General features: G+C 61.9%; 1 protein-coding gene across 3 annotated transcripts; it reads left to right on the top strand.

The window, feature by feature from the left end:
* The first annotated feature begins 1,141 nt into the window (after positions 1–1,141).
* Positions 1,142–23,011, top strand: SHF (Src homology 2 domain containing F). Of its 3 annotated transcripts, none has more exons than XM_068170278.1 (7): positions 1,142–1,863; positions 9,209–9,338; positions 10,970–11,185; positions 12,976–13,113; positions 16,904–17,075; positions 17,363–17,482; positions 20,862–20,964. In XM_068170278.1, exons 1-7 carry the CDS (start codon positions 1,375–1,377, stop codon positions 20,902–20,904), a joined length of 1,308 nt encoding a protein of 435 aa, XP_068026379.1. In that variant the 5' UTR covers positions 1,142–1,374; the 3' UTR covers positions 20,905–20,964. The 3 variants fall into 3 exon arrangements, with proteins under 3 accessions (XP_068026379.1, XP_068026377.1, XP_068026378.1); XM_068170276.1 differs by lacking the exon at positions 20,862–20,964 and adding an exon at positions 21,538–23,011 and having other exon boundaries at positions 1,171–1,863; XM_068170277.1 differs by lacking the exons at positions 12,976–13,113; positions 20,862–20,964 and adding an exon at positions 21,538–23,008 and having other exon boundaries at positions 1,178–1,863.
* Positions 23,012–24,506: the final 1,495 nt, after the last annotated feature.

Here is a 24,506-nt window from a genome sequence, read left to right as displayed (position 1 = left end):
GTGGGGTGGTGGTAGCTGGAGATGGGTGTGTGCAGGGGTGACCACCACATGTGCCAGTGTGCTGTTTGTCACGACAGCCTTGTCCTCCACTGCCACGCTCCAGCAGGCTGCTCCCAATGCTGCTCTCCTGCTCTGCATGCCTGTCACCACTGGCCCCTTACCAGCAAACCCAGCCCTGCCTGGGGGTTGCTCTCCAGATGTCCCCCATGCCACATCCTGGCCTCTTGTGTCCTGGGGCTCAGCCCTGTGTGCTCGCCCTGCTGATGTCCCCACACACCTAACTTCACCTCAGCCTTCTTCCCAGGTGCCTTCCCCTGGCTCAGCTTTGCTCATCCCTGTGCCGTGGTGGTGACTGTTGGGGTTGTTAAGCCTGGAAAGCTTTGGAGAGAACCTTCTGGTGGCCTTTCAGTGCTGAAAAAGGCTGATCAGAAAGCTGGGGAGAGACTTTGGAGCAGGGCCTGTTGTGACAGACAAGGAGTGAATGGTTTCAAGTAAAAGAGAGAGATCTAGACTTGATAAAAGAAAAATTATTTGTGCTCAGGGTGGTGAGACCCTGGCCCAGGCTGCCCGGAGAGGTGGGAGATGCCCCATCCATGGAATCATTGCAGGTCAGGTTGGGATTCTGAGTAACCTGCTCTAGTCGGAGATGTCCAGCTCACTGCAGCAGGGGTTGGATTAGATGACCCTTTGAAAGTCCCTTCATGCCCAAACCAGTCTGACTCTGCGGTGCCAGCCTAGTGCTTCGGCCTCTCCCCGGAGCAACTTGCTGTGCGGGTCCTGCACGGAGCTGGCTCCATCAACGCTCCTGGGCGGTGGATTTGCCATCGAAGGGCCCTTTACCCCTGCTGCCGAGGCAGCAGTCCTTCTGCTGCCAACGCGGGCACCGTTCCTGCGCTCCCAGAGCCGGGCACCCGCGGCGGCCAGCGCCGGACCAGGCCCACGGGCTGCAGGCTCCGCCGCAGGCAGGCGGGGGACTGCGGGCACCCTCGGGGGCCGGTCCTCTCCCGGGGCCGGGGCGGGACGCGGGGCCGCTGGGAGGGAGGCAAGCGCCAGGAGCGTCGAGGAAGGCCGGGCCGGGCGCGGCGGAAGGCGGGCCGGGCGGCGGGGGAGCGGGGCGGGCCCTGGGGGAGGCGGGCCGGGCCGGGCCGTGCCAGGCCGGGCGGCGGGGAGGCCGTGCCGGGGCCGTGCCGTACCGTGCCGGGGGGGAGCGGGTCCGGGGACGCGGGGCGGGCGGAGCTGGCGGGCGGGGGGAAGCCCCACTCGGCGCAGCCGGCGCGGCGGCTCCGGCAGGTGGCACTGGCCGCCTCCCCCCGCCGCCTCCCCCGCGCCCCCCCCGGCCCGGGCTCCGCCGCCGCGCTCAGTCCGCCAGCGCCGATGCTGCTGAGCGGAGCGGCGGCCGGCTCGGAGCGCGGCGGCGGCGGCGGCGGGGCGGCAGGCGGGGCGGCGGCCGGCGGGGCTCCGCAGTGCGTGGGCACCATGGCCCGCTGGCTCCGTGAGCACCTGGGCTTCCGCAGCGCCAAGCCCGCGCCCCCCGCGCCGCCCAAGCCCGACTACCGCGCCGGGCTGCCCCCGCAGCCGCCCCCGCCGCCGGGGGGCGCCGGCGAGCCGCTGGCCGCCGCCCAGCCCGACATCGTGGCGGCCTACCGGCTGCAGAAGGAGCGCGACTTCGAGGACCCCTACAGCGGCGCGCCGCCGCCCGCCGCCCCCGACGGAGCCCGCTACGTTTCGCCCAAGCACCGGCTCATCAAGGTGGAGACGGTCGAGAAGGTCCCCGCCAGCCCCCCGCCGCTGCTACTGACGCCCGCCGTCCCCAGCTCGCCTTCGGCCGGTCCCGAGCCGCCCGAGGAGCCGCCGGCGCCGGAGGTGAGTGTCCCGGCACGGGCACCCCGCCGTCCTCCCCGGGATGCAGTTGCCCCGTGGCCGGGGGAATGTCCTGGGTGTCCCCGCCGAACCCTCGGCCCCCGCTGCGAGGAGCGGGGCCAGCGCTCCCGGGGCAGGTGGAGCCCAAGCGTCTGTCACAGCGAGAGCCGCGGCCGGGCTCCTCGGGGGCTCCCGCTCCGTGTCCCCCCGCGCCCCGGCAGCGGCGACATGCCGGTCACACGTCAGCAGCCGCGGCGCCGGGAGGGTGGCCCCGGCTGCTGCTGCGGCTCCCGCGGGAGGCAGGTACAGTCCCGGCAGGGAGCGCAGCTCGCTGAGGTGCGAGAGCGCGGAGCTCGCCGGCTGCCTGCCCCCTTCCTGCCGCTGCTCTGCAGCCAGGTGCCGGCAGCTCCGCAGGGGTGAGAGCCCGGGAGGGCCTCACGTGGCACCGGACCGTCTCCGGTAGCCCTGGGCCTCCTTGCACTCCGTGCCCAGCGGCGCGGAACTCCCTCTGCCCGCCTGCCAGGGCCTGCCCGTCCCGGCGGCGGCCGGGCTCCCGTGAACTGCTTTGTCAGGAGCCTCAGCGCCTCTTTGTCTGCTGCCTCCCAGCCGACTGCTCGGGGAGGGAGAGAGGGGCCGGTGCCGGAAAGGCGGCGAGAAACATCCCCGGCGAGCGGCAGGCGCTGGGGAGAAGCTCCCCGTGGGCGGATGGGCTCCGAGCGGCACCGGGACCCGGCAGAGGAAGGGATGAACCCGCGGCGGCTGCCGGTGCCGGGCCTCTCGGCGCGGAGATGGATGCGGGCACTGCACAGAGGAAGGCGGGAGGGTACCGGGTGCCCGCCAGAGCTGCAGGACCGGGCTTGCCAAGCGAGCTCGGCGGGACGCGGCTCTGGCTGGCAGAGGGAGTGCGGGGTGCCAACAGCCCGTCTGTGGTCCCGGCGTCGCCAGGCAGCGCGGCGGGGTGAGCGCCTGGCCAAATCTGCTCCGGGCTGTTTCGAGCTGATAGAAGAACTTGGCGTACGTGGATGTTGGAAAGTTGCTCCTACTGCCTAGTCCTTGTCGGGTGGTTTCCGGAGGGGCCGAGCAGAAAACCCCTTTTGCGCTGAGGTCCTTACGCGGCCACTGTGGGCAGCAGAGGAAGAGCGCCTTGGCACAGGGAGCGAGGTGCCGTTGTGGTGATACTTTGCTGAGGCAGGCGGGATGGTTTTCCTTCTGGGACGAGCCTGTGGGATCAGAGAGATCAGGAGAGGGTGGTGGTCACAGGAAGGGCTCGGGCTGTGATGTGCAAAGGGCTGAGCAGGAGCTGCAGGAAGTGAGGGCTACCCACAGGTACAGGCAGGGTTCTGCAGTTCCAGAGGGCTGGGGAGAAGCCAGGAAGTTTAGAGAAAAGCCCAAAGCGAAGATGCATCGGGGGAAATGCTGGTAACAGCACTAGGCTGAGGAAGACCAAGATAGGTGGTGATTAGATTGTCTCCTGTGTGGGGAGATTTCTGACTCTTCAGGGCTCCAATATGTGATGGGCACAGGCAGAGCCCTGGAAGCCGGGAGAAGCTGGAGATAAAGTGGTAGCATTTGATAGTGCATGCAGCTGTGGAGGATCTGGGCAGTATCCACCATCTCTGCTGGGCCTCAGCACCCTTTGCAGCTCCCCTCTGCTGGCCCTGGTGTTGGGCTGAGTGGTGGGAGGCTCCCTGGTTTCTGCAAGATCGCTGAAGTGCTCCAGGAGGATGGAGGTGCCTGCTGGGGGGTTGCTGATGCTTGTGGCTCTTGCTTTTGGTGACATCAAGGTGTCCTGGAGTAGAGAAGGCACACTAGGGCCAGGCTGGAGTCTCTGCTGAGCTCTTCAAACTGAAATGGTGGTTGTGGCAGGGGGCTCAGTGCTGCCATGCTTAGGAAGAGGTGGTGGGCACTGTTCCCTACCCTCTGCAGGGACTGGAGCTGTGGGCCCCGATCTGTGGTGATGCTGAAGATGAAGGCAGAAGTCCAGTTGTACAGGCAGGGCTGCTGGAGCAGAGAGCTTTCTTCCTAATGACTGTCAGTGAACAACAGTAATAAAATGTGCAGCCCTTGGGATCAGGGAGGGTGAGGATGGACAGAAGGAAGGAGCAGCTAGCAGTTCCTGGTTGTGTGGTTTGGCTGAGGCCATGTGGTTTGTGGTGCAGGCTCTGTGTTGAGGTTGAGGGACCAAGCACGTTCCCTGGAAGCCCTGTGCTTGCTGTAGCTGCCCTGCCTGTTCTGGAGTATTGAAGACAGGGCAGGAACATCTTGGCACTGGCATCCTTCCTGCCTGGGCCAGTGCAGCACCAGCCCTCACATCTTTATGCCTGGCGTGGTGTCTGCAGCGTCTGGTGGGGACGCGCTTAGGCTGAGCTCTGCGGCGGCTCCTGCTCCATTACAAACGCTTGCTGGACACGGTGGGGACCAGCACAGGTCCTTCTCACCCCCTCGGTCTGGGTCCTTTCCAAGCAGGCTGGTCCTGTATGACTTGCCTCAGCAAGGTGGATACCCCGGAGTTGGCTTCTTGGCCGTGTCTGGATGAGAGGAGCAATGCCACTAGCAGTCAGGGGAGATGTGGTGTGGGGTCACAGCGTGCCCGGGGCCGGGGTCAGGCCTCTGCCTGGGAATGCCTGTGTCACAGGCCGGGCCGGACAGGCCGCCGGGATCGGTGCTGGGAGCGCGGGGTCGGCGCGGCAGGGTGTGGGAATGGCCGGCCAGGAAGCTGCTGGGTGTGTGTCCTTCCTGCCCCAGCCTCCCGCACTGACTCATCCTGCGCAGTGCGCGCCTCCTGCCCTGCCACGGCGCTCCCTACCTGGCCCGCTCGCCCCCCACGGGCTGGGGGACACCACCCTGGGAACCTTGGGCAGCCAGTGCTCTGCTTTTGGGTTTGGCTTTGGTGTCCCCTGAAAGCCGAGCTGCAAGGTGTGCAGAGCTCACCTGGCAGAGAGAGCAAACTGAGATGATCAGAGGCTGGAGAAGCTCCCCTGTGGGACCAGGCCAGGAGAGTTGGGGCTGTTCAGCCTGGAGAAGGGAAGGCTCCAGGCAGACCTCAGAGCTGCATTTCAGTATTTGAAGGTGACCTACAGGACAGCTGGGCAGGGACTGTTTAGGAGGGACTGTGGGGACAGGACCCAGGGGCAGTGGTTTGGAACTGGAGCAGGGCAGAGTTAGGTTGGATATCAGGAGGGAGTTGTGCACAGTAAGGGAGGGGAGACACTGGCACAGGCTGCCCAGGGAGGTGCTTGAGGCTCTGTCCCTGGAGACATTCAAAGTCAGCCTGGCTGTGTCCCTGGGCAGCTTGATCCAGCTGGAGGTGTCCCTGCTGAGTGCAAGGGGTTGGGCAAGATGACCTTTGGGGGTCCCTTCCGACTCTGTGGATTCTGTGATACTGTGATAACTCAGAGTGGTTCCAGCATTAAGCCCAGCAGGCTCCTGAGAGGACCTCAAACACTTTACCTGCAGGGTGAGAAACGTGTTCATAGACTAAAGGCTCTCCCTCGGTGTCCCCTGGGGAACTCTCCAAACAGCAGACTTGTTGTGGCTAAGGGTGGTGGCAGGTAGGACATCTGTAAGCAACGTGGGGTGAAGAGCTCCGGCTCTCAGTGTCTGAACATCCTTGCAGAGCTGCTGTCTCTTTCCCTGGAACATCCTTGCAGAGCTGCTGTCTCTTTCCCTGGTGGGCAGCATAAAAGCTGCTTTACCCTGGGGAAGAACTCATCCTCTGCCTTTTGATTTTCACTTTTGTTCTCCCAGCTGGCACAGGTAATGGAGCCAACCCTAGCTTAGTACTGAGGCAGGGGTCTGGGTGTGCATCCCCACGGCAGATAAGGGCATGGCAAACACTCAGGCGCACAAAGGGGATGTGTGTCCAAGTGCCAGCCGTGCTGGGCTGCTCTCTGAAGGACAGGTCTGCACCGAGAGCTGCCCTGGGGTGCTGGCTTTGTGTGTGCCAGGCTTTTGCTTTGCCCCCAGCTCTTTCACCTCCATTGAAGCTGGTGCTGTGTGTGAGTGGCACCTGAGCGCTGTGCCGCGGGCAGCCGGGCCAGGAGCAGCTCTGCATGGCAATGTCTGCTTGGCCTCTTCACCAGGCTGGGGGGGGCCTGGGGCACCCTTGGGAGCTGCCTTGCTGCCGGCTGTGGCCCCTCCCATGCTGGCAGAGCAGCTGCAGGCGCACTGCTGTCACAGAGCCCTGGGCCTGGGGGATGTCAGAGATGTGGTTTCCCAGGCAACCTTAATTTGGCCCCACGTGCAAGGGGATTGGGATGGAGGTGGTAACTGTGTGATCCCTGCTGTTTGCCCTCTAAGAGCCTTGCCCTGTGCCTGGCACTGGCTGGAGCCTCCAGCCTTGGGATCTGGGGTGCTCTTCTCGCTTGCTGGATTGTGCATGGCGAGGCTGAAGTCTCCTGGGGACGTTTTGGGGTTGTTTACCTGTGGCTCTCCACTGTAGGCTCTGAGCAAAGGAGTTTGTGTTCCCAGCCCTCCATGGTGGGGAGCCTTCATTCCTATGAAGAGGCATTCTTGAGGCAGCAGAGAAGTAAAACCGGCATGGCAAAGCCCCACAACCCCTAAGGATCCCCAAGATTCAAGCCTGTGATCTGAGCTGTTTGCTCTGGGTCTCAGCTAAGCCCAGCAAACCAGGTCTGGTCTACAGAGAGCCCAGCTGATTGCTGCCAAGTGCCTCTGCAGCCCCCTGCAAGCAGGGCAGCCTGTGTAGGAGTGGCAGCAGGGACATGTTGGCATACTCCACACTCCTCTGCTTCCTGGCCTTGGAGCTGGAGGCAGCTGAGTGGGGGCTGCTCTGTGAGCATGCTTGAGCCTGTGCTCCCTCCCTGGGCAGCCAGACCTGGGCACCGAGGAGATGCGGAGGGGACTTTGCTCCAGCTGGGCAGCAGGATGGCCGCATGGAGGAGCCTCTTGGCTGCCGTGCCGGTGCCCTGCCTTGTCTGGAGCTGTTTGTGGTGAGAGAGGCAGCGCCCGGGGCCCTGCTGGCGCCAGCAGCGAGCTGGGTCTGTGTCTGCTGAGCAAAACGCATCCAGGGAGGGGGTTCCTGGCAGGTTCCAACGTGGGCGGCTTGGGCTCGGGGCCGGAGCAGAGAAGGCCTTCCTGAAGCCAGGAGGCTCAGCAAAGTGCATCTCAGCCTGGAGCACGCTTGGAGCCACGAGAGCTCCTCGCAGCGGGTGAGCGTGGGGCACGGTGCTGCCTGCCTGGCTCAGGGGCCAGCCGCTGCCTCTGCGCCTGCCGGGAGCCTGCCCGCGCTCCTGCTCCCTCGGCACCGCAGTCTGTGTCACTGAGCTGGCACCAGCGTGGGGCTGTGCTCTGCAGGTATCTTTCCCAGCTCTTTGAGGCGTGGGGGCAGCCCGTGGGATCTCAGGTTCACAGACTGGATTGGGTTGGAATGTACCAAGGGCATCTTGTCCAAGCCCTGAACTCAGCAGGGACAGCTCCAGCTGCAGCAGGCTGCCCAGGGACACAGCCAGGCTGAGCTTGAATGGCTGCAGGGACAGGGCCTCAAGCACCTCCCTGGGCAGCCTGTGCCAGTGTCTCCCCTCCCTCACTCTGCACAACTCCCTCCTGGTGTCCAACCTAACTCTGCCCTGCTCCAGTTCCAAACCACTGCCCCTGGTCCTGTCCCCACAGCCCCTTCTGAACAGTCCTTGCCCAGCTCTCCTGGAGCCCCTTCAGGTACTGGAAGGCTTCTCTAAGTTCTGCCTGGAGCCTTCTCCTCTCCAGGCTGCACAGCCCCAGCTCCCAGCCTGTCCCCACAGGGGAGGTTCTTCAGGCCTTTCCTTCTCATGCAGGGCAGGCTGGCACCCTGAGCAGCTGCCTGTCCTGACGGTGCCTTGCTGAGGTGTCAGAGCAGCTGCTGGCTGCCACCTTTGAGCCCTGCTTGTGCTGGCTCTGTGGGGCTGGGAGCCCTGTGGCTGGCAAGGCTTGCTCTGGGGGTTACTGTGCTGCTTGCTTGTGCTGTGGAACAGAAAAGCCAAGCTGGGAGAGCTGCCCTGGCTCCCTGCTGCCTGGAGCTGGGATGGTCATGAAGGAGATGATGGAGCAGAGGCCTGGGGAGCTGCCTTGCTCCCACAGCTCAGAGGGATGTGAAGGCTCAGGGCAGCACAGAGGTGTTTATAGCTCCAGTTCCTGTTCCCTTTTCCTGCTGGGTTTTGCTGCTCCAAGCTATTGTCAGGTCACTTTGCACAGGAAGGAGGAAGAAGTGGTTTGTTCTAAGCCGATTATGGGAGCCAGAGAGGAATGCCTGTGGCCCTGGTCTGCAGGGCTGGCCAGGAGCTGGGAGAGTGCAGTGCTGAGGACAGAGCCTGGCACTGGGTGGGATTAGGCAGCTGCCATGCTGTGCTTGGGTTGCTTGGTCCTTGCTGTGGGAGTTCCACAGCTGGCACTATGCTGCCAAAACCCATCTCTATGGATGGGGTTCAGACCCCACAAACATGCCTGGGTGCACTCAGACCCTACTGCAAATACTGCCTGGCTCCATTGTGGGGTCAGGCTTTGGGGCTGGAGTGGGATCCAGGCTTGCCAGGGGAGGCAGCGTCATGTGATGGGGTGCTCCAGCTGGGAAGCTGCTGAGGAGCTGGAGCAGGTAGTTGGCTTTTGTGCTGGAGGGGATCAAGCTCTGGGACAGGCCTCATATCCTACTGCAGGATCATCTCCTTTTGGCTACTGAGGGCAAACCTTGGGCATTTTGTGCTGTGCCTCTGTCATGGCACTTGAGAGGCTCCTGGTCCTGCTTCCCAGGAGGAGCTCTCTTGTGTCCTTGGGATGCATGTGAGGATGATGTGGGGGCTTGGGAGTGAGCAGAGAGGCTGTTCCTAGCCCTGTCTTTAAGAGACGTCCTCAGATGAGCCTGCAGGAGCACTGGAAAACAGCCAGTGAGTTCCCAGTCATGCCAGTGCCAGCTGACACCCCTGTACAAGATCTGCGCCCCTTCTCCACTTTGGGTGAGGAAATGTGGCTGCATGCAGGAGGAGCATCTGCATGCTGTGGAGGGATGGCACCGCCAGCAACCCCATGCCATGGTGGGAGCCTTGCTGGGGCATCTGCTCACAGGTGCTGGCAGTGCTGAGCCCATGGTAAGGCAGGAGGCTGGACAGCCTTCTGCTTGTCTTGGCTTCCTCCCAGCTTTTGGGACAAAGGCTGGAGCGTTTCCACGGCCCAGTGCCAGTGCCTGGAAAGCCACCGGCTGCCAGCACCTGCTCTGCCATGCTGTGGGCACGGGGTGCCAGCTGCCACTCTGGCTGAGGGGAACACATGGTGAAGTTTCAAAGGGCTTCAAGTGGTGCCTCATTGCCCTCAGAGAGGCAGGGGGTACTCTAACCCTTCTCCTACCCTTCCCCTCTTCCAGCTGCCTGTCCTGGAGGACTATGCAGACCCCTTCGACGCGGCGCAGGTGGCTGGCAGCCAGGCAGGGCTGGAGAAGGTGGCTGAGAACGATGGCTACATGGAGCCCTATGAAGCCCAGAAGATGATGGCTGGTAAGCTGGAAGGCTCTGCACAAGGGCCACTCCTTGTGCCTCTGCTACCTGCTGTGTGAATTTGGTGGCTACTGTGCTCTGTCCCTGACAGCCTTTGGAAGCTTTGGGCCCTCCCCAGACGAGGCAAGCTGGGGTGGTCCCTGGTGGCCCACAGACACCTCTGCAGGTGGTGCATTTCCAGAGCTTTGGCCATGTGTGATGGGCTGGCTGTGGCCAGAGCACTCCCCAGCTGCCTGAGCAATTCAAGGCACCCCCAGATTTCTCTCTGCTTCCTCCAAGACTATGGTGTGTGCTGGCCAGGCCGAGCCAGGAGAGGGCTGACACAGGCAGCATCAAACCAGGACGGATGTGGGAGCTGCTTCATCTGGTTAGGAGTGGGCAGAGCGTGGCTGCTGCAGCAGCAGGGACCCAGCAGGCTGGCGGCTGCACTCCCAAGGGCATAACCCTTGCTGCTACAGCCTGCGTGGGGTGGCTGTGCTGCCTGGCATGCTCCAGGCTCTGGCCCTGATCAGTTCCCTAGAGTGAGTGGTTTCTTGAAAGCTCAAGTGGCTTTTTGAGGAGCAGCCCTGAAGAAAGAGCCCTGGGGGTTCTGGGTGCTGAGCAGCTCCCCAGGAGCCAGCAGTGCCCTGATGCAGCCCAGCAGGCAGCTGTGTGCTGGGCTGCAGCCAGAGGAGTGTGGGCAGCAGGGCAGCAGAGGGGATCCTGCCCCTTGGCTCTGCTCTGCTCAGACTTCCCTCCAGTCCTGTCTCCAGCTCTGCTGTCCCCAGCAGGAGAAGAACACAGAGCTGTGGAGAAAGTCCAGAGGAGGCCACAAGATGCTGCCAGGGCTGGAGCAGCTCTGCTGTGAGGCCAGGCTGAGGGAGCTGGGGGTGATCAGCCTGGAGGGGAGAAGGCTCCAGAGCTTAGAGTTGCCTGCTCCTTAGAGCTGCCTGCTCCTCAGAGCTGCCTGCCAGTGCCTGAAGGGATCCTGCAGGAAGGCTGCAGAGAGACTTCTCCTGAGGGTGTCTGGAGCCAGGCCAGGGGGGAAGGGTTTGGAGCTGAGGCAGAGCAGGGTCAGACTGGAGCTGAGGAAGAAGTTCTTCATTCAGTGTGAGGGTGGTGAGGCTCTGGCACAGGCTGCCCAGGGAGGCTGTGGCTGCCTCCTGCCTGGGGGTGTTCAAGGCCAGGTTGGATGAGGTGTCCCTGCCCATGGTGAGGAGGCTGAGGTGGATGATCTCTGAGGTCCCTTCCAACCTGAGTGTTTCTGTGATTCCTTGTTAAGATGAGCAAGCAGTGAGGAGGCTGCTGGTGCCTGTGGGAAGGACATTTTGTTAACTGGCATCCAGGGCAGAAACCAAACGTTGCTGCACGCTGGCCATGTGCCCCCAGCCGCCCCACTCTGTAGGGCTGCCCAGGAGTGGGGGTGTTGTACCACGGGGAGAGGAGGCATCTCCATGCTGTGGACTGCTTGGGACCTAGGTGCCCAACAGCTTCTCTGCTTCTGGCAGGTGTTTGCTGAAGGTCTGGGAGGAGGTGTGCATGCCTGAGGCTCCCTGCCCTGCGTTGCCTTGGGTGCAGCTGAGCAGGGCTATGGTGCCCAAGGCTGGGCTCAGCTGGGCAGAGCGCTCACAGCCTTTTCCCTCTTCTGCCAGAGATCCGCCAGAAGGGGCTGCGGGAGGCCCCTGCCCGGCCGCTGCACCTCTATGACACCCCCTACGAGCCTGTGCTGGCAGCGCTGGCGGACGGCGAGCGCCCGGCCGGGCCCCGGCCCCGCGAGTCCCGGCTGCCCGAGGACGACGAGCGGCCGCCCGAGGAGTATGACCAGCCCTGGGAGTGGAAGAAGGAGAGGATCTCCAAAGCCTTCGCTGGTGAGTGGTGGGCGGAGAGCAGCCTTCGGGGAGGGGCAGAGAGGGGCACAGGGGGCGGCCGCGAAGCGGGGAGGGACAGGGGGCGGCCGAGAAGCGGGGAGGGACAGGGGGCGGCCGAGAAGAAGGGACGGACAGGGGGCGGCCGTGAAGCGGGGACAGGGGGCGGCCGAGAAGCGGGGACGGACAGGGGGCGGCCGTGAAGCAGGGACAGGGGGCGGCCGTGAAGCGGGGACGGACAGGGGGCGGCCGCGAAGCGGGGAGGGACAGGGGGCGGCCGTGAAGCGGGGAGGGACAGGGGGCGGCCGTGAAGCGGGGACAGGGGGCGGCCGTGAAGCGGGGACAGAGTGGCCATGAAGGACAGAGAGCTGCCCTAACACCGCTGCTGCTGCATTTGTGGAGCCAGGCTGGCTCCTTGAGCTTCCTTGGACTTCTGGGGTCAGGAGTGTTGGCCTCTGCACTGCTGTGCCTTGGGGAGCTCTGGTGCACTTGCAGAGGCTATTTCTTTTCAGCAGGAGGCTGGGCTGGGTGGAGTGGTGGATGGAGCTGCCTTGGCAGCCCCTCTAGTGGCCCTCTCTCATGGCCTCGTCCTCCTTCTGGCTGACCACAGCCTGCAGTGCAACCTCCCCAGCCTCAAACTGCAGGGGAGAAGCTCAACCCTGGTCTCAAGCAGATCTCCTTGCCTGGGGCAGAGGAGAGCTGGGTGCTCCCCATGGGAGCCTCTAGCTAGGCAGCTGTGCTTGCCCTGCCCTGGTACTGCAGGATCATGGTGTTTGTGTTTGCTGATGAGCCCCACACTGTGCCTGAGCACTGCCAGCCAGGCTGCATTTCAATGGCATTTTGGTGTGGCTGCAGCTGAGGGGTGCCAGTGCTGGGCAGGGGCACGGGCTGGGGCACTGTGGGGTTTGCAGTGACTCCCCTTTGGGTCTGGGCTCTGCCAGCTGGAGATGCCTGTGCTGGGCTCAGTGATGTGGTGCCTGCTCACGCCCAGTGCTGAGCTTGTGCTGTGGGGATTTGGCTAGGCACAGGGCTGGTGCCCGTGGCACAGCTGGGCTGAGGACTCAGCTTCTCAGGCTCCATCAGGGAGCTGGATTTGTGCTGAGCTGTCTGTGCCTTGGATCTGGGCAGAGGAGCCACCTTGCTTGATGTGCTTGGGTGGAGGTGCTTGCAGGTCTGGTCTGTGTGTGGGTGCTCCCTAGAGTCCTGAGGGAGCCGGGTCCCTGTGCCCCACGTTAGGACCTGCTGCCTGTTTTCTTTCAGAGCTGGAGCAGGTCTTACTGCGGCTTGCAGGCAGCTTCTCCTCTGCGGTGCTGTCAGAATCTCTGCAGGCCCATTCACCCCCTGCGGGGTGTGCTAATGGGCAGCAGCCCACTGGTGCCTGGAAGGAAAATGTGGGCCCCGTGGGGAAGCACCCAGAGCAAGAAGGATGCCTGGGCAGGACAGATGGCAATGGGACGCTCTGCCAAGGTCTCCTGCATGGATATGCACAGGGGGATGGGGCTGGTCACAGGCTCGCCCCTCACCCCAGAGAGGGTCGGCTGGGACAGCTGATGGAGGAGCAGGGTCTCTCCATTGGGAGTGTGCCCCACATCAGGCCTGTTCCTGCTCAGTGCTGGAGAGAGGATGAGATGGCCAAGCTGGTGTAGAGCTCCCAGGAATTACCCTCAAGTCTTTTCCCCCCCAGCTGCTCTTCTTCTCCATGGGCCTGGTGTTACTCGTGGTTTTTTCTAAGTCCTTTCTTTCTCTCTTTCTCTCTCTTTCCTCTCCATCCCTACCTTCCCCCCTCCATCCAGTTGAAATCAAGGTCATTAAAGACCTGCCATGGCCCCCGCCGGTGGGACAGCTGGACAGCAGTGAAAGCCCCCTGGAGGGTGAGGGCGGTGCCTCCGTGCCTCTGCAGCACGGCCAGCCCAGCTTCGAGGACACCAACGGTGGGTGACAGTGGGGCGTGCGGGGGGACTGTGCCCGGCTCACTGCGACCCTGCCGTGCTGCCCTGCCAGCGCCGACACTTGTGGCCTGCCCGCCCCTGCCCGGGCCCTGCCTGCTGCTGGACGGTGCTGCCAGACACCCACTCTCCTCCTCTGCCTTCCCCCAGCTCCTGGCTCACTCAGGTGTCCTGTGCTGGACACCAGGCGTCTGTCCTCACCTCCTCTGCATCTTCTGCAGCCTCACTGTGCCTCTGTGCATGCTGCAGCCGAGCTGCACTGCTGGCAGAGTTGCTGCCTCCTCTTTTGTTCTCTCCTCTTTGTCTCCAAATTCCCGGGGTTTGAGGGCTGATTTTATGCTTCTCTCAACAACCACTATGAACATTCAGTTGATGTTTTCTTTCAGCTCTCAATGCCCCAGTCCCTTGGAGGTGTGGGAGCAGCAAGTCCCAGTGCTGCAGTGGGGTTGGTTCCCTGCCTTTGTCACTGAGCACCGCGGTGTCTCCTCCGGCGTTTTATTACCTCCCTGCTCAGTGGCAGGAGGTCCCTCTGGGTTCTCTGCTCTGCTTTCTGCCATCCTGAGCAGCCAAGTCTCCCAAGTGCACTTTGTCATCTCAGTTTGCTTTGTTGTGAAGCCTTTCTCGTGCGTGTGGAGCGGCAGGGCCCTGGTGGAAATCCCCCTTGGACTCCTCTGGCACTGTCGCTTATGGAGCCCAAAGATCACTGCTGCTCCTTCGGCTCATTGCTGGTATCTTAAGGGCCTTGCTCCGTGCTGCAGTGGATTTGGGTTCTGCCAGGAGGTGAGGGGTTTGTTGAAAGGCATGCCAGGCTTTCAGGGCTGGGAGAACCCAAGGATTCTCTTTGTGCAGGGCACCAGGAGGTGTGTGTGAGCCCTGACATGCTCGCACGTGTGCCATGGCTGCCCCTGCGGTGCTGACGCTGCTCCCGGCCGGCACCACCGTGTGCCAGGTGCAGATGGCTGATTGCCTTATCTGCAGCTACCCAGATCCCTGCAGAGCCTGGGAAAGAAAAGCCAGTCTGGCTTTGCTGCCTCCCAGGTGGAGCTGAGCATCAGGCTGCACATGACAGCCGGCTTGGCTGCCCTTGGTAGCTGCGATCCGGATGCTCTGCCTGGGCCGCGTCGAGGCACTGCCCCAAACCCACAGGGATGCTACGGGCTGAGATCAGGTCTTGCCAGGGGGAAACTTCCTGATCCTCTTCCTACAATAAATGCAGGTGTCAAGAAAAATTAATTTCTTTGCTGTGCAGCCTCCCCTCTTCCCTCATCGTTTATTATCCCCGCAGTGGCTGTGACACGTGTTCCCTGCCGATTAACACATCAGGCCCTCGTTTCTCCTGCCTTTAGCAACACAGAGGCTCTGGTTTTTTTCACCCCCTGACTGCTTTCTTCGGTTAGGTTTATCTTGCCAGAGTTTTGTTTCATTTTCTGCTTCCCCTGTCTGAAGGTGACTTGAACTTCTTCAGTCCTCTTGCTCCCAGGGGCTGGTTTTTAATATCCTGTTTAGTCATGCACATGCCTCTGCCTGGCGCATCTTGCCTGAGCCTCCAGCACAGCCGCTCTGCAGGGCCAGCAGACACTTTGGTGTGTTGATTGTCTGGCTTTTTAACGAGCACTCCTGTGTATTTAAGGACATGAATTGAAATTGAAGCCTGGATGTTGTATGTAGTAGGGCAAACCTGGCCAGTGAGAGGCTGACTGCTGCAGAGGCAGAGCTTAGCAAACCTCAGTGCCAGGCACCTCCTCCCCGAGCTCCTTCTCAGGGGGGTTTGAGCCCCCCAGCTAAGCTGCTGGGGATTTTTGCTGGCTTTTCTTTCAGCTGCCTTGCTCTTGATGCTGGGGGTGGGGCTGGGGACCTGCTTGCCTGTATAGGGTCCAGGCATGATGTCGCTCAAGTAGCCACCTTAGAGGATCATAGAATCACAGAAAGGGTTAGGTTAGAAGCTCATCCAGTTCCAACCCGCTCACCATGGACAGGGATACCTCCACCAGCCCAGGTTGCTCAAGGTCTCATCCAGCCTGGCCCTGAGCACCTCCAGGGAGGAGGCAGCCACAGCCTCCCTGGGCAACCTGTGCCAGTGTCTCCCCACCCTCACTGACAACAATTTCTTCCTCATCTCCAGTCTCAATCTGCCCTGCTAGAGTGAACAACATCCCCTTCAGGGTGTTTGTTGTCTCTGCCCTGCAGCAGAGTGACTTCAGCATTTCCTTGCTTTTGCACCCTTCTCCTTTTTGCCAGGGAGTGTGGACTGGGGGGCAGCTGCACGGCCCAGGTCATCCCAAGTTCCCTGGGAGCTGCAGCTCCCCAGGCTTGGCCACATCCAGGCCAACTCTGTCTGCAGGCACCACAGCCTCTCGCCAGGGCAGCACTGCTGATCAATAAGCAATCTGTTTGAGAGGGCTTCTGGCAGGGGAGCAGTGATGAACTCTTTGGAGGAGGGGAGGGAGAAACAAAATTGTTCATGCTGAAATCACCCTGCATGGAAACAACAGCCAGCAGCAGGCTGGGTCCCTGGGGCAGCGCTGTCCCCACAGCACACGGCGGTGGTTGTGCTTCGGCCGTGCGTGGTGCCCGCGGCTGGGCTGGTGCCGGGCAGGAGTTTGTGTTGGGGAGGCACCTTGCAGTCAAAATGACTCCTTCCCACCTTGGGATATTCCACCTCCCCCCAGAGGTTTACTTGGGCCAGCAGAAATGTGTCCATCATTTTAAGATTCTCTTTGGCTCCAACTTCGGCTTTAATCATTCACATGAGGGGATGCCAAGTGATGGCAAAGTCGCTTGGCCTGTGGAGTTCACACAGTATCACAGTCACAGAATGTTAGGGGTTGGAAGTGATCTCAAAAGATCATCCAGCCCAACCCCCTGCCAGGGCAGGGGCACCCAGGGCAGGGTCACCCAGGGCAGGGCACACAGGAACACAGCCAGGGTGAGTCTGGAAAGCCTCCACAGAAGGAGACTCCACAACCTCTCTGGGCAGCCTGCTCCAGGCCTCCAGCAGCCTCACCCCAAAGAAGTTTCTCCTCATGCTAACGTGGAACCTCCTGGGTCCCAGCCTGTGCCCATTGGGCCTTGTCTTGCCCCTGGTCACCACCAAACAGAGCCTGGCACCTCCATCCTGCCAGCCACCCCTCAGCATTGATCAGGTCCCTCTCAGCCTTCTCTCCACACTCAGCACCCCCAGGGCTCTCAGCCTCTCTTCCCAGCAGAGATGTTCCAAGTCCCTTCACCATCCTCACAGCCTCCCTTGGACTCCCTCCAGCAGGTCTCTGTCTCTCTGGCACTGGGAGCCCAGAGCTGGGCACAGTCCTGCAGTGTGGTCTCAGCAGGGCAGAGCAGAGGGGCAGCAGAACCTCCCCAGCCCTGCTGGCCACACTTTTCCTGCTGCCCCCCGGGATGCCCTTGGCCCTCTTGGCCACCAGGGCATATTGGTGGCCTTACTCCTCACTTAGCTCTCTGCTGCACCCATTGCCTCTCTGGCTGCATCAGCCAAACCTCACTGGCATTTTGAAACCTCCCAGGAAACTCTTTCCAGGGGCTGTGGTGCTGTGAGGGTCCCAGTCCCGGCATGGTGCAGTGGCTGTGGTGGGGAACCAACCATGCCTGTCTTGGGGGGCTGTAGTGAGCAGCAGGCTGCCCTTGGTTAGAGCAGAGGCATAGGGCAGTCTGAGGAGACCCAGGACGATGTGATGCGGCTCTGGCTTTTTGTGGGGGCTCCCTCTGTGTCAGCCTGTCCAGCTGTCCTCACTGCCAGCTGTGCTGTGTGTCTGTCCGGCAGGTCCGTCGGAGGCGCTGGGCTATGGCCGCACCTCGCCCTGCAGGGAGGACAAGGCCAGAGCTGCCCTCAGGCACGGCTCCAGCAGCCTGAAGAGCAGCAAGACGCTGATCCCCGAGCCCGGACCCTTTGTTGGGGAGAGAATTGACCCTGCCCTGCCCCTGGAGAGCCAGTGGTGAGTCCTGCCTGCTCCAGCATCCCTGTGGCCACACCACGATGAGCCGCAGGGCAGACTTGCTTCTCACTCTCTTCCCTGGCGCTGCCTTTCTGCCTGCTTGTCCCTGCCGCCCATCTCACGGGCGCGGCGTTCCCTCCGCGCTGCCCTGTGCTGCCCAGTGGAAGGCCCTGAACCTTGTCCCCCAGTCCTGGTGGCGCTACCTACATCCCCGTCCCCGGGGAGGCGCCGGCGCCGCGGCCGCCCCGGGCAGAGTCGTGGCACAGCCGCCCCTGTCCCGCCCGCAGCTGGTACCACGGAGCCATCAGCCGGACGGACGCCGAGACGCTGCTGCGGCTGTGCAAGGAGGCCAGCTACCTGGTGCGCAACAGCGAGACCAGCAAGAACGACTTCTCCCTCTCCCTCAAGTGAGTGAGCCTGGGGGCACTCGGGGGCTGCTGGGCCCACAGCACACCTGACCTGCTGCCCTGAGTGACCCCTTGTGGGTGGGTGCCCCACGGGAACTCTCTTGATGGGAGGGGACTGAGATGACCACGGGCTGGGCGGAAGTGGCTGGCCTGGGAGGGCTGCGCTTGGTGGTGTGGGAGCAGCTTCGCTTTTGCTGTCTGGCAGAAGTAATTCTTGGGAACTGCAGCCAGCTCGGGGGCCCCCAGCACAAGAAGGACCTGGAGCTGCTGGAGAGGCTCCAGAGGAGGCCATGAAAATGAGCAGAGGCTGCAGAACCTTCTCTGTGGGGACAGGCTGGGAGAGTTGGGGCTGTGCAGCCTGGAGAAGAGAAGGCTCCAGGCAGAGCTCAGAGCAGCCTCCCAGGAGCTGAAGGGCTGCAGGAGAGCTGGGGAGGGACTCTGGAGAAGGGCTGGGAGGGACAGGACAAGGAACATTTGCTTTGAGCTGGGAGAAGGGAGACTGAGAGTGGAGATGAGGAAGAAATTCGTGAGTGAGGGTGAGGAGACACTGGCACAGGTTGCCCAGGGAGGCTGTGGCTGCCTCCTGCCTGGAGGTGCTGAGGGTCAGGAGGGATGAGGCCCTGAGCAGCCTGTGCTGGTGGGAGGGGGTTGGAGCTGGATGACCTTTAAGCTCCCTTCCAACCCCACCCATTCCATGAATCTAGGAGGCTTTGTGGATCTGCTGGCAGGCTGCTCTTCCCCTGGCAGTGCTAGAAATCCCTCAGATGGCTCCAGGGATGTGCCTCAGTGCTTGCCTGACTGTATCTGGTTACAGCTTCCAGCTCTGGCTTCACCTTACCATGGTTGTTTTTGTAGCTTAGTTTCACAAATCTGTGTGGTGCTGGGCCTCCCTAGTCTCCCCATGGCCTCCCCAGCCCTCATCATCACTGCTGCCATTGCTCCCAGCAGGATCACCTCACCCCACAGCCTGCCCTGGGTTCTCTGGGGGGGGGATCTTTGCCCCCTGCCCGTGTTTTCCAGATCTCCTGAGTGCTGAGGCTGCGAGGAGGAGCTGCCCAGAGCTCCTCATCTGTGGGCAGCCCAAACCCCAAAGCTGTTAGTGTCCTGAAGATGATGATGGATGAGCTGACAGCTTCTTGCCTTTCTGCTGGATGGCTCTGTTAGCTCTGCTGCTGGCAGATGGGAAACGAGAATTTATGGAGTACTGCAGCCTGCTCTGCCCAACCACAGCCCACTGAGCCTGATGCTTTTCTCTGGTGGTGTCTGCACCTGCACTGCTCCCTGCTGGGTTCAGACTGCCCTCTGTGTTTCCCAGTGACACAACTGTGAATTCCTGGGTTCATGGAATGGTTGGGGTTGGAAAGGATCTTGAAGATCATCTACTCATCCAACCTGGCCCTCAACACCTCCAGGCAGGAGGCAGCCACAGCCTCCCTGGGAAACCTGTGCCAGTCTCTTCCCACCCTCACTGCCAACAATTTCTTCCTCATCTCTAGTCTCAGTCTCCCTTCTCCCAGCTCAAAGCCATGGCCCAGCAGCCTGGCACTAGATTGCTCTCTCTCTCTCTCTGTATAGAGAGAGATGGAATTTCCCTTTTTCTTGCTGCCTTCAGCACCAATCCAGTGCAGAATTTGAGCTGAAAATCCTCTTTCTTCCATCTGCATTTGTAGCTTTCAGCTTGCCCAAGCAGCCCTGCTGGGAAGGCTCCCTCCTCTCTTTGCCTTTGCTCAGAACTTTCACTGATGTTTTAATGTTCTCATCAGTTTTTCCTTGCCTTGGTTTGTGAGCAGTTTTGAAGCAGTAGCCTCTGCCAGCTGGCTAAGCCAGATTTGAGGCTGTGAGAGGTCCTCTCAGCCATGCCCTCACGGGCAGCATGGGCTGGTGTGTGTGTTGGACAGCCAGGGAGGTGGGGCTGGGGCTTCCTCCCATGCCAGCCCCTGCTGCCTCTTCCCATCACCTCTCTACAAGGCCATGGGAGTTTTTTTTCCCCCTCTTACTGCTTGTCTTTACCCCTAGTGACAAAAATGGCCAAATCCTCTTCTCAAGTGGCATGTGTGGCTAGGCTGTGGCCTTGCAGCTGTGTGCCCCCTCCCCAGGGGAGCCTGTATCCCATCCAGCAGCCTGGGCTGTCCACCAGCAGTGCTTGCAGAGAGCCCACAGCCTTGGCAGCAGATTTTGAGTCCACTGCCTCTCTCTGCAGGGTCTTCTCAAGGCAGGTCCCCTGGGATGTTTTGTATCTGTCTGAAGCTGCCTGCCTGCATTGCCCTCAATTCTTCATTTATTTTTAAATGCCTTTTGTGTTGGTTTCCTTTGGGTTTTGTTTTTTACCTTGAGGAAGGAGGCCAGCAGAGGAGTGGTCTGAAAGAGAGCTCCAGCGCTGACCTGAAGCCCTTTAGTGCTGCTTTAAATCAAAATATGCATGAGAGAGAGCAGCAGGAGTGGGCTGTCCCCGTGGCATGGCAGGTGGCTGCAAGGATTCAGTCCTGCCTGGTCCAGGCTCTGCAGCCCCACAGGGCCTGTCCTGGACAGGGTCATTGCCTCAGACACTCAGAGAATGAGACCCCCTGGCTTGTGCCTCTGTGGCTGAGGCCACATTGCAAACGTTTGGGTCCTTCCTCACAGCTGTAAGGAGCTCAGCAGGAGCAGCACCTGTCCTTTGTTCTTGTCTTGTCCCTGCTGCTGGCTTTGAGGTGATTTGGTTTGCTCCCTCGGACATCTCTCCGGGGGTCCAATCTCAGTCATGTCCCTGAGCTGGTGACAAAGCCCTGCAGAGTGATGTGGGCAAGCAGCATCTCCCCTCTGTGGACCTATCGGTGCTCCAGCTCTTGGCCGGTGCTGACTGCTCTGGGCTCCCGCCAGCAGCGGGCAGGGGCTGGGTCTGCCTGCGGCCAGGCTGCAGCTCCCTCTGTGTGTGTGTGTCTGTGTGTGTGTGTCTCTGTGTGTGTGTGTCTGTGTGTGTGTGTGTCTGTGTGTGTGTGTGCGCCTGTCTGTGTGTGTGTGTGTGTGTGTGTGTGTGTCTGTGTCTGTGTGTGTCTGTGTGTGTGTGTGTGCGCGTGTGTGTGCAGGGTCAGCCCCTGCGCCTTCCCGGGTGCCACGCTGCCGAAACGCAGGGTGCAGCCAGAGATTGCTTTTCCTTGGCCCCTGGCGGGGGGCTGCAGCTCTGCCCCTGCCCTCCCTGGGGGCAGGCAGCTCCTTGGCTCTCCTCCGTAAGTGGATTGCAAACTCATTCTGCTAATGCAGCCGCGCCGCGTCCATTACGGGCAGCGTCTGCAGCGGGGGATGGGGCTGGGGCCGGGCTGCGGCGCTGGAAGCTCAGCATGGCTGATGAGGTCCTGTCTGCTTTTAAGTCATCAATATTTTGCCGTAATGTGCATTCCAGACGCTGCAGACAGGCTGTGGCTCTCCTCAGAGACACAAATTAATAGCAACAGGGCCATTAGCTCGTCACTCGGCATCAGCACTGGTGGGCAGGGGCTGCCCGCGCCGCCTGCCCCTGCCAGTAAGTGACTTTGCTGTGCGGAGCAGGCTGTATGGAGCCTGCCGTGCTGCCGCGGGAGAGGGGGCTGAGGGTTGTGGGTCAGAGGAGAGAATCCTCCTTTGCCGCTGAGAGGCTGGAGATGGGATCTGGAAGCCTCCCTTGTGAGCTGAAGGCCTCCCTTGTGAGCCAGGGTGGTTGCAAAGGGGCTTTGACACATGGGAGGTGTGAAAGCTGCTGCCCCAGCATCACCCTGCGGCGAGACTTGGCACTGCTCCTGCCTGGGTTGTGCCACCTACCCCAGCCTTGGCACCATGCTTGACCTGCTCATCCTCACACTCCCCAGAGGGAACGCAGTGCGGTGTGGCCAGCCCCATCCCTCCATGCACTGTGTCCCTGCATTGTGCTGGGGGCTTTGCCTGGAGCTGGCCAGGAGCAGGATGGTGCAGGCAGGGCTGTGTCTGGGGACAGGAGGCAGGGGCATCCCCGCTGCAGCTTCAGGGGCAGGCCATGTGTCTCAGGAGGGTGGGGAGCTGATGGGAGGCTGGAGCCCTTACCCCTGCTTCACTCTGTCCCGCAGGAGCAGCCAGGGCTTCATGCACATGAAGCTGTCACGGACGCAGGAGAACAAGTACGTGCTGGGGCAGCACAGCCCTCCCTTTGACAGCGTGCCCGAGATCATCCACCACTACGCCAGCCGCAAGCTGCCCATCAAGGGGGCCGAGCACATGTCCCTGCTCTACCCGGTGGCCATCCGTACCTTATAGTACTGGCCCCTGCCAGCCTGGCACGGGCCCCTCCGCAGCGCCCCCGGAGCGCGGGCCAGCTCTGGGCTGGCAGCCCGCGAGCGGCTTGCCGGGCACGGCTGCTGCTGCTGGGGATTGCTGCGGCCGGAGCCCTCGTCCTGCCCTCTCGGGGCCTCCTGTCTGCTGGTTTGCCTGCTGGGACAGCGCTGGAGGAGCGGAGTGGAGCTCACTGGCTGCCCGCTGCCCTCACCTGCCTCCGGGCAGAGCTTGGGACACGAGGACTGGAACTGGGGCCCTGGAGAGGCCAGGCTGGGGGCTGTGTGCAGGAGAAGGGGGAAGTCATCCAGTAGCAGGCTGAGGTGCCACCATGAGGGTGCCAGGCTGTGCTCACAGGAGATGGAAGGGCTGTGCCCACAGGTGAGGCTGGCAGGGGGCAGGCGGGGGCCTCCCAGGGCTAGCGAGGCACTGGGCAGGCTGGTGGTGGCCCCCACACATGCCTGGTACTTGCCACCGTCCTTTGCCAAATGTAAATAGTGCCCAGTCTGGGCTGCAGCTGCAGCACCACTGCCCAATAAAGCGGTGCATGGGCACCTCCTGTGCCACCGGCACTGCCTGCCTGCATCCCACCACCCTGAGAAGGGAGGGGGCTGCTGGGGCAGTGGTGGAGGGGAGGGGGCTCTCATTACACAAAGCTCTGAGCGAGTTGATTTCTCCTTGGCTCTTGCACACACCGAGCCCCCTGTGCCCAGTTGGCACAGCCAGCTCCCTCAGGAGGCTCGGTGGACGAGGGGCCATGTCCTTGCTGTGTCTTTGGGACCCTTCCTGAGCAGCACTGAGCGGATGCTGGGCTTGCCTGTTCCTGCCTGCAGAAGGCTGTGCTCCTGGGGATCTTTGGCCTCCTTGTTTCCTTCACCCCCTGCCAGTCTTTGGCAAATCCCTTCAATTTCACCCCCTCCCGTCTCCTCTGGATGTTTTCAGACTCCTGCTGCCTTGTCTTTGGGCCAGCTTGCTGCTCCTCTCCACCTGGCTGAAGCTGTGTCTGGTGCTCTGAGCGTTTAATGCATCCCTTGCCTGTTAACCTTGCTCTGTGGTGTTGCCCTCGCACGTCCATATCCTCCATCCGTGCTTCCGACCAAGCTGGGTCCCACGCTCCTCCGCTGAGCGCGGCCCCTTCCCCTCCGCGCAGCTCCTCCGCTGAGCGCGGCCCCTTCCCCTCCGCGCAGCTCCTCCGCTGAGCGCGGCCCCTTCCCCTCCGCGCAGCTCCTCCCCGAGCGCGGCCCCTTCCCCTCCGCGCAGCTCCTCCGCTGAGCGCGGCCCCTTCCCCTCCGCGCAGCTCCTCCCCGAGCGCGGCTCCTTCCCCTCTGCGCGGCTCCTCCGCTGAGCGCGGCCCCTTCCCCTCCGCGCAGCTCCTCCGCTGAGCGCGGCCCCTTCCCCTCCGCGCAGCTCCTCCCCGAGCGCGGCTCCTTCCCCTCTGCGCGGCTCCTCCGCTGAGCGTGGCCCCTTCCCCTCCGCGCAGCTCCTCCGCTGAGCGCGGCCCCTTCTCCTCTGCGCGGCCCCTTCCCCTCCGCGCCGCTCAGCAGAGGGGGTGCTGGCAGCTGGACCGGCAGCACCTTCATTGGTGGAGCAAAGTGCTTGTGCTGCCGGTGGCTGCGTTGCCAGGGGCTCCATGGCTGCCTTGTGAAGATGCAGCATCCTCCCCACCGCCTGCTCCCGGGAAGGAGCTGGTCCTGTGAAGGTGATGGCACCGCAGGGACCCTGCATGGGTGAGCGCCGCAGCCAGAGCAGGAACCCTGCTCTACCGCTGGGGACTTGGGTGTTCCAGGTTCAATCTGTAGGCAGGGGATTGTGGTCCTTGCTGCCCTTCATCACTCTGTGCTTCTGTGGGGACCCTCAAGCATAGCCAGCATGGTCCCTGAGTGCACGCCGTGGCTCGGAGCCTGCAGAAGCTGCGGTGGTTTGTTCCAGGATGCCTCAGGCTCTGCCACTCCTTAAAAGGCAGCGGTTGAGCTGCTTGGGCGCCCGGTGTCTCCTTACAGCCCTGCTCAGCTGCTGGCAGCTCCCTGGCTGCCTCTCTCCATCCCAGGGAGGCATCTTGTCTGGCAGGGACAGAGGTGACTCCAGCTGGAGAGCTTTTCTCTCAGCAGTGCTACAGCAGAGCCTGCAGAAAGGGCTGGAGATGCAGAGAGGGAGATGCTCTTAGATGCTCTGTAAAAGGCTTCAGGGGCCCTTAGCAGCCCTGCTGTGCCCTGACAGCTCTAGCACAGATCTCATCCCAGGGCACACTGGAATGAAGCCCCAGGAGGGACACTTCTTGTCTGGTTTATATTCTTGGGAAGCTGTGGCAGGGAGCAAACTACAGCCAGTGCTGGCTGGAGCAGCCTGACACTGGAATCCTGCTCCTGGCTCCTTCTCAGGGGCATCTATGCTGGACACCAAGAGATGTGAGACCTGTGTGCACTGCACCAGCTCCCCAGGACAGTCATGGACCAGATGTACCCAGATTTAGCATCACCAGTGCCAAATAAAGGGGATCAGCCACTGCCTTTGATCTGGCTACACTCATCTCATGACTGGGGTAGGAAGGGGTCACAGGAGGTCTCTAGTTCACCCTCCTGCTCCAAGCAGTGATAGAACCATAGAATCATAAGGGCTGGAAGGGACCTCAAGGATCATCCAGCTCCAACCCCCCCTTCAATACCACAGCAGGTTGCTCACATCCAGCCTGGCCTTGAGCACCTCCAGGCAGGAGGCTTCCACCACCTCTCTGGGCAGCCTGTGCCAGGCTCTCGCCACCCTCATGGGG

The sequence above is a fragment of the Melanerpes formicivorus genome, unplaced genomic scaffold (assembly GCF_026170545.1).
Source record: "Melanerpes formicivorus ecotype bairdi unplaced genomic scaffold, bMelFor1.0.p_v2 SCAF_309, whole genome shotgun sequence".
In the NCBI taxonomy this organism is placed as follows: Eukaryota; Metazoa; Chordata; class Aves; order Piciformes; family Picidae; genus Melanerpes; species Melanerpes formicivorus.
The sequence above is the reverse complement of the archived record's forward strand: the minus strand, read 5'-3'. Positions and strand labels throughout refer to the sequence as shown.

Excerpts from the sequence above, each read along its gene's own strand:
- SHF (XM_068170276.1), top strand. The coding sequence starts at position 1,375 with ATGCTGCTGAGCGGAGCGGCGGCCGGCTCGGAGCGCGGCGGCGGCGGC. Across the intron at positions 13,114-16,903 it reads CAGCTTCGAGGACACCAACG|GTCCGTCGGAGGCGCTGGGC; the intron begins GTGGGTGACAGT and ends TCTGTCCGGCAG. Across the intron at positions 17,076-17,362 it reads CTGCCCCTGGAGAGCCAGTG|CTGGTACCACGGAGCCATCA; the intron begins GTGAGTCCTGCC and ends TCCCGCCCGCAG.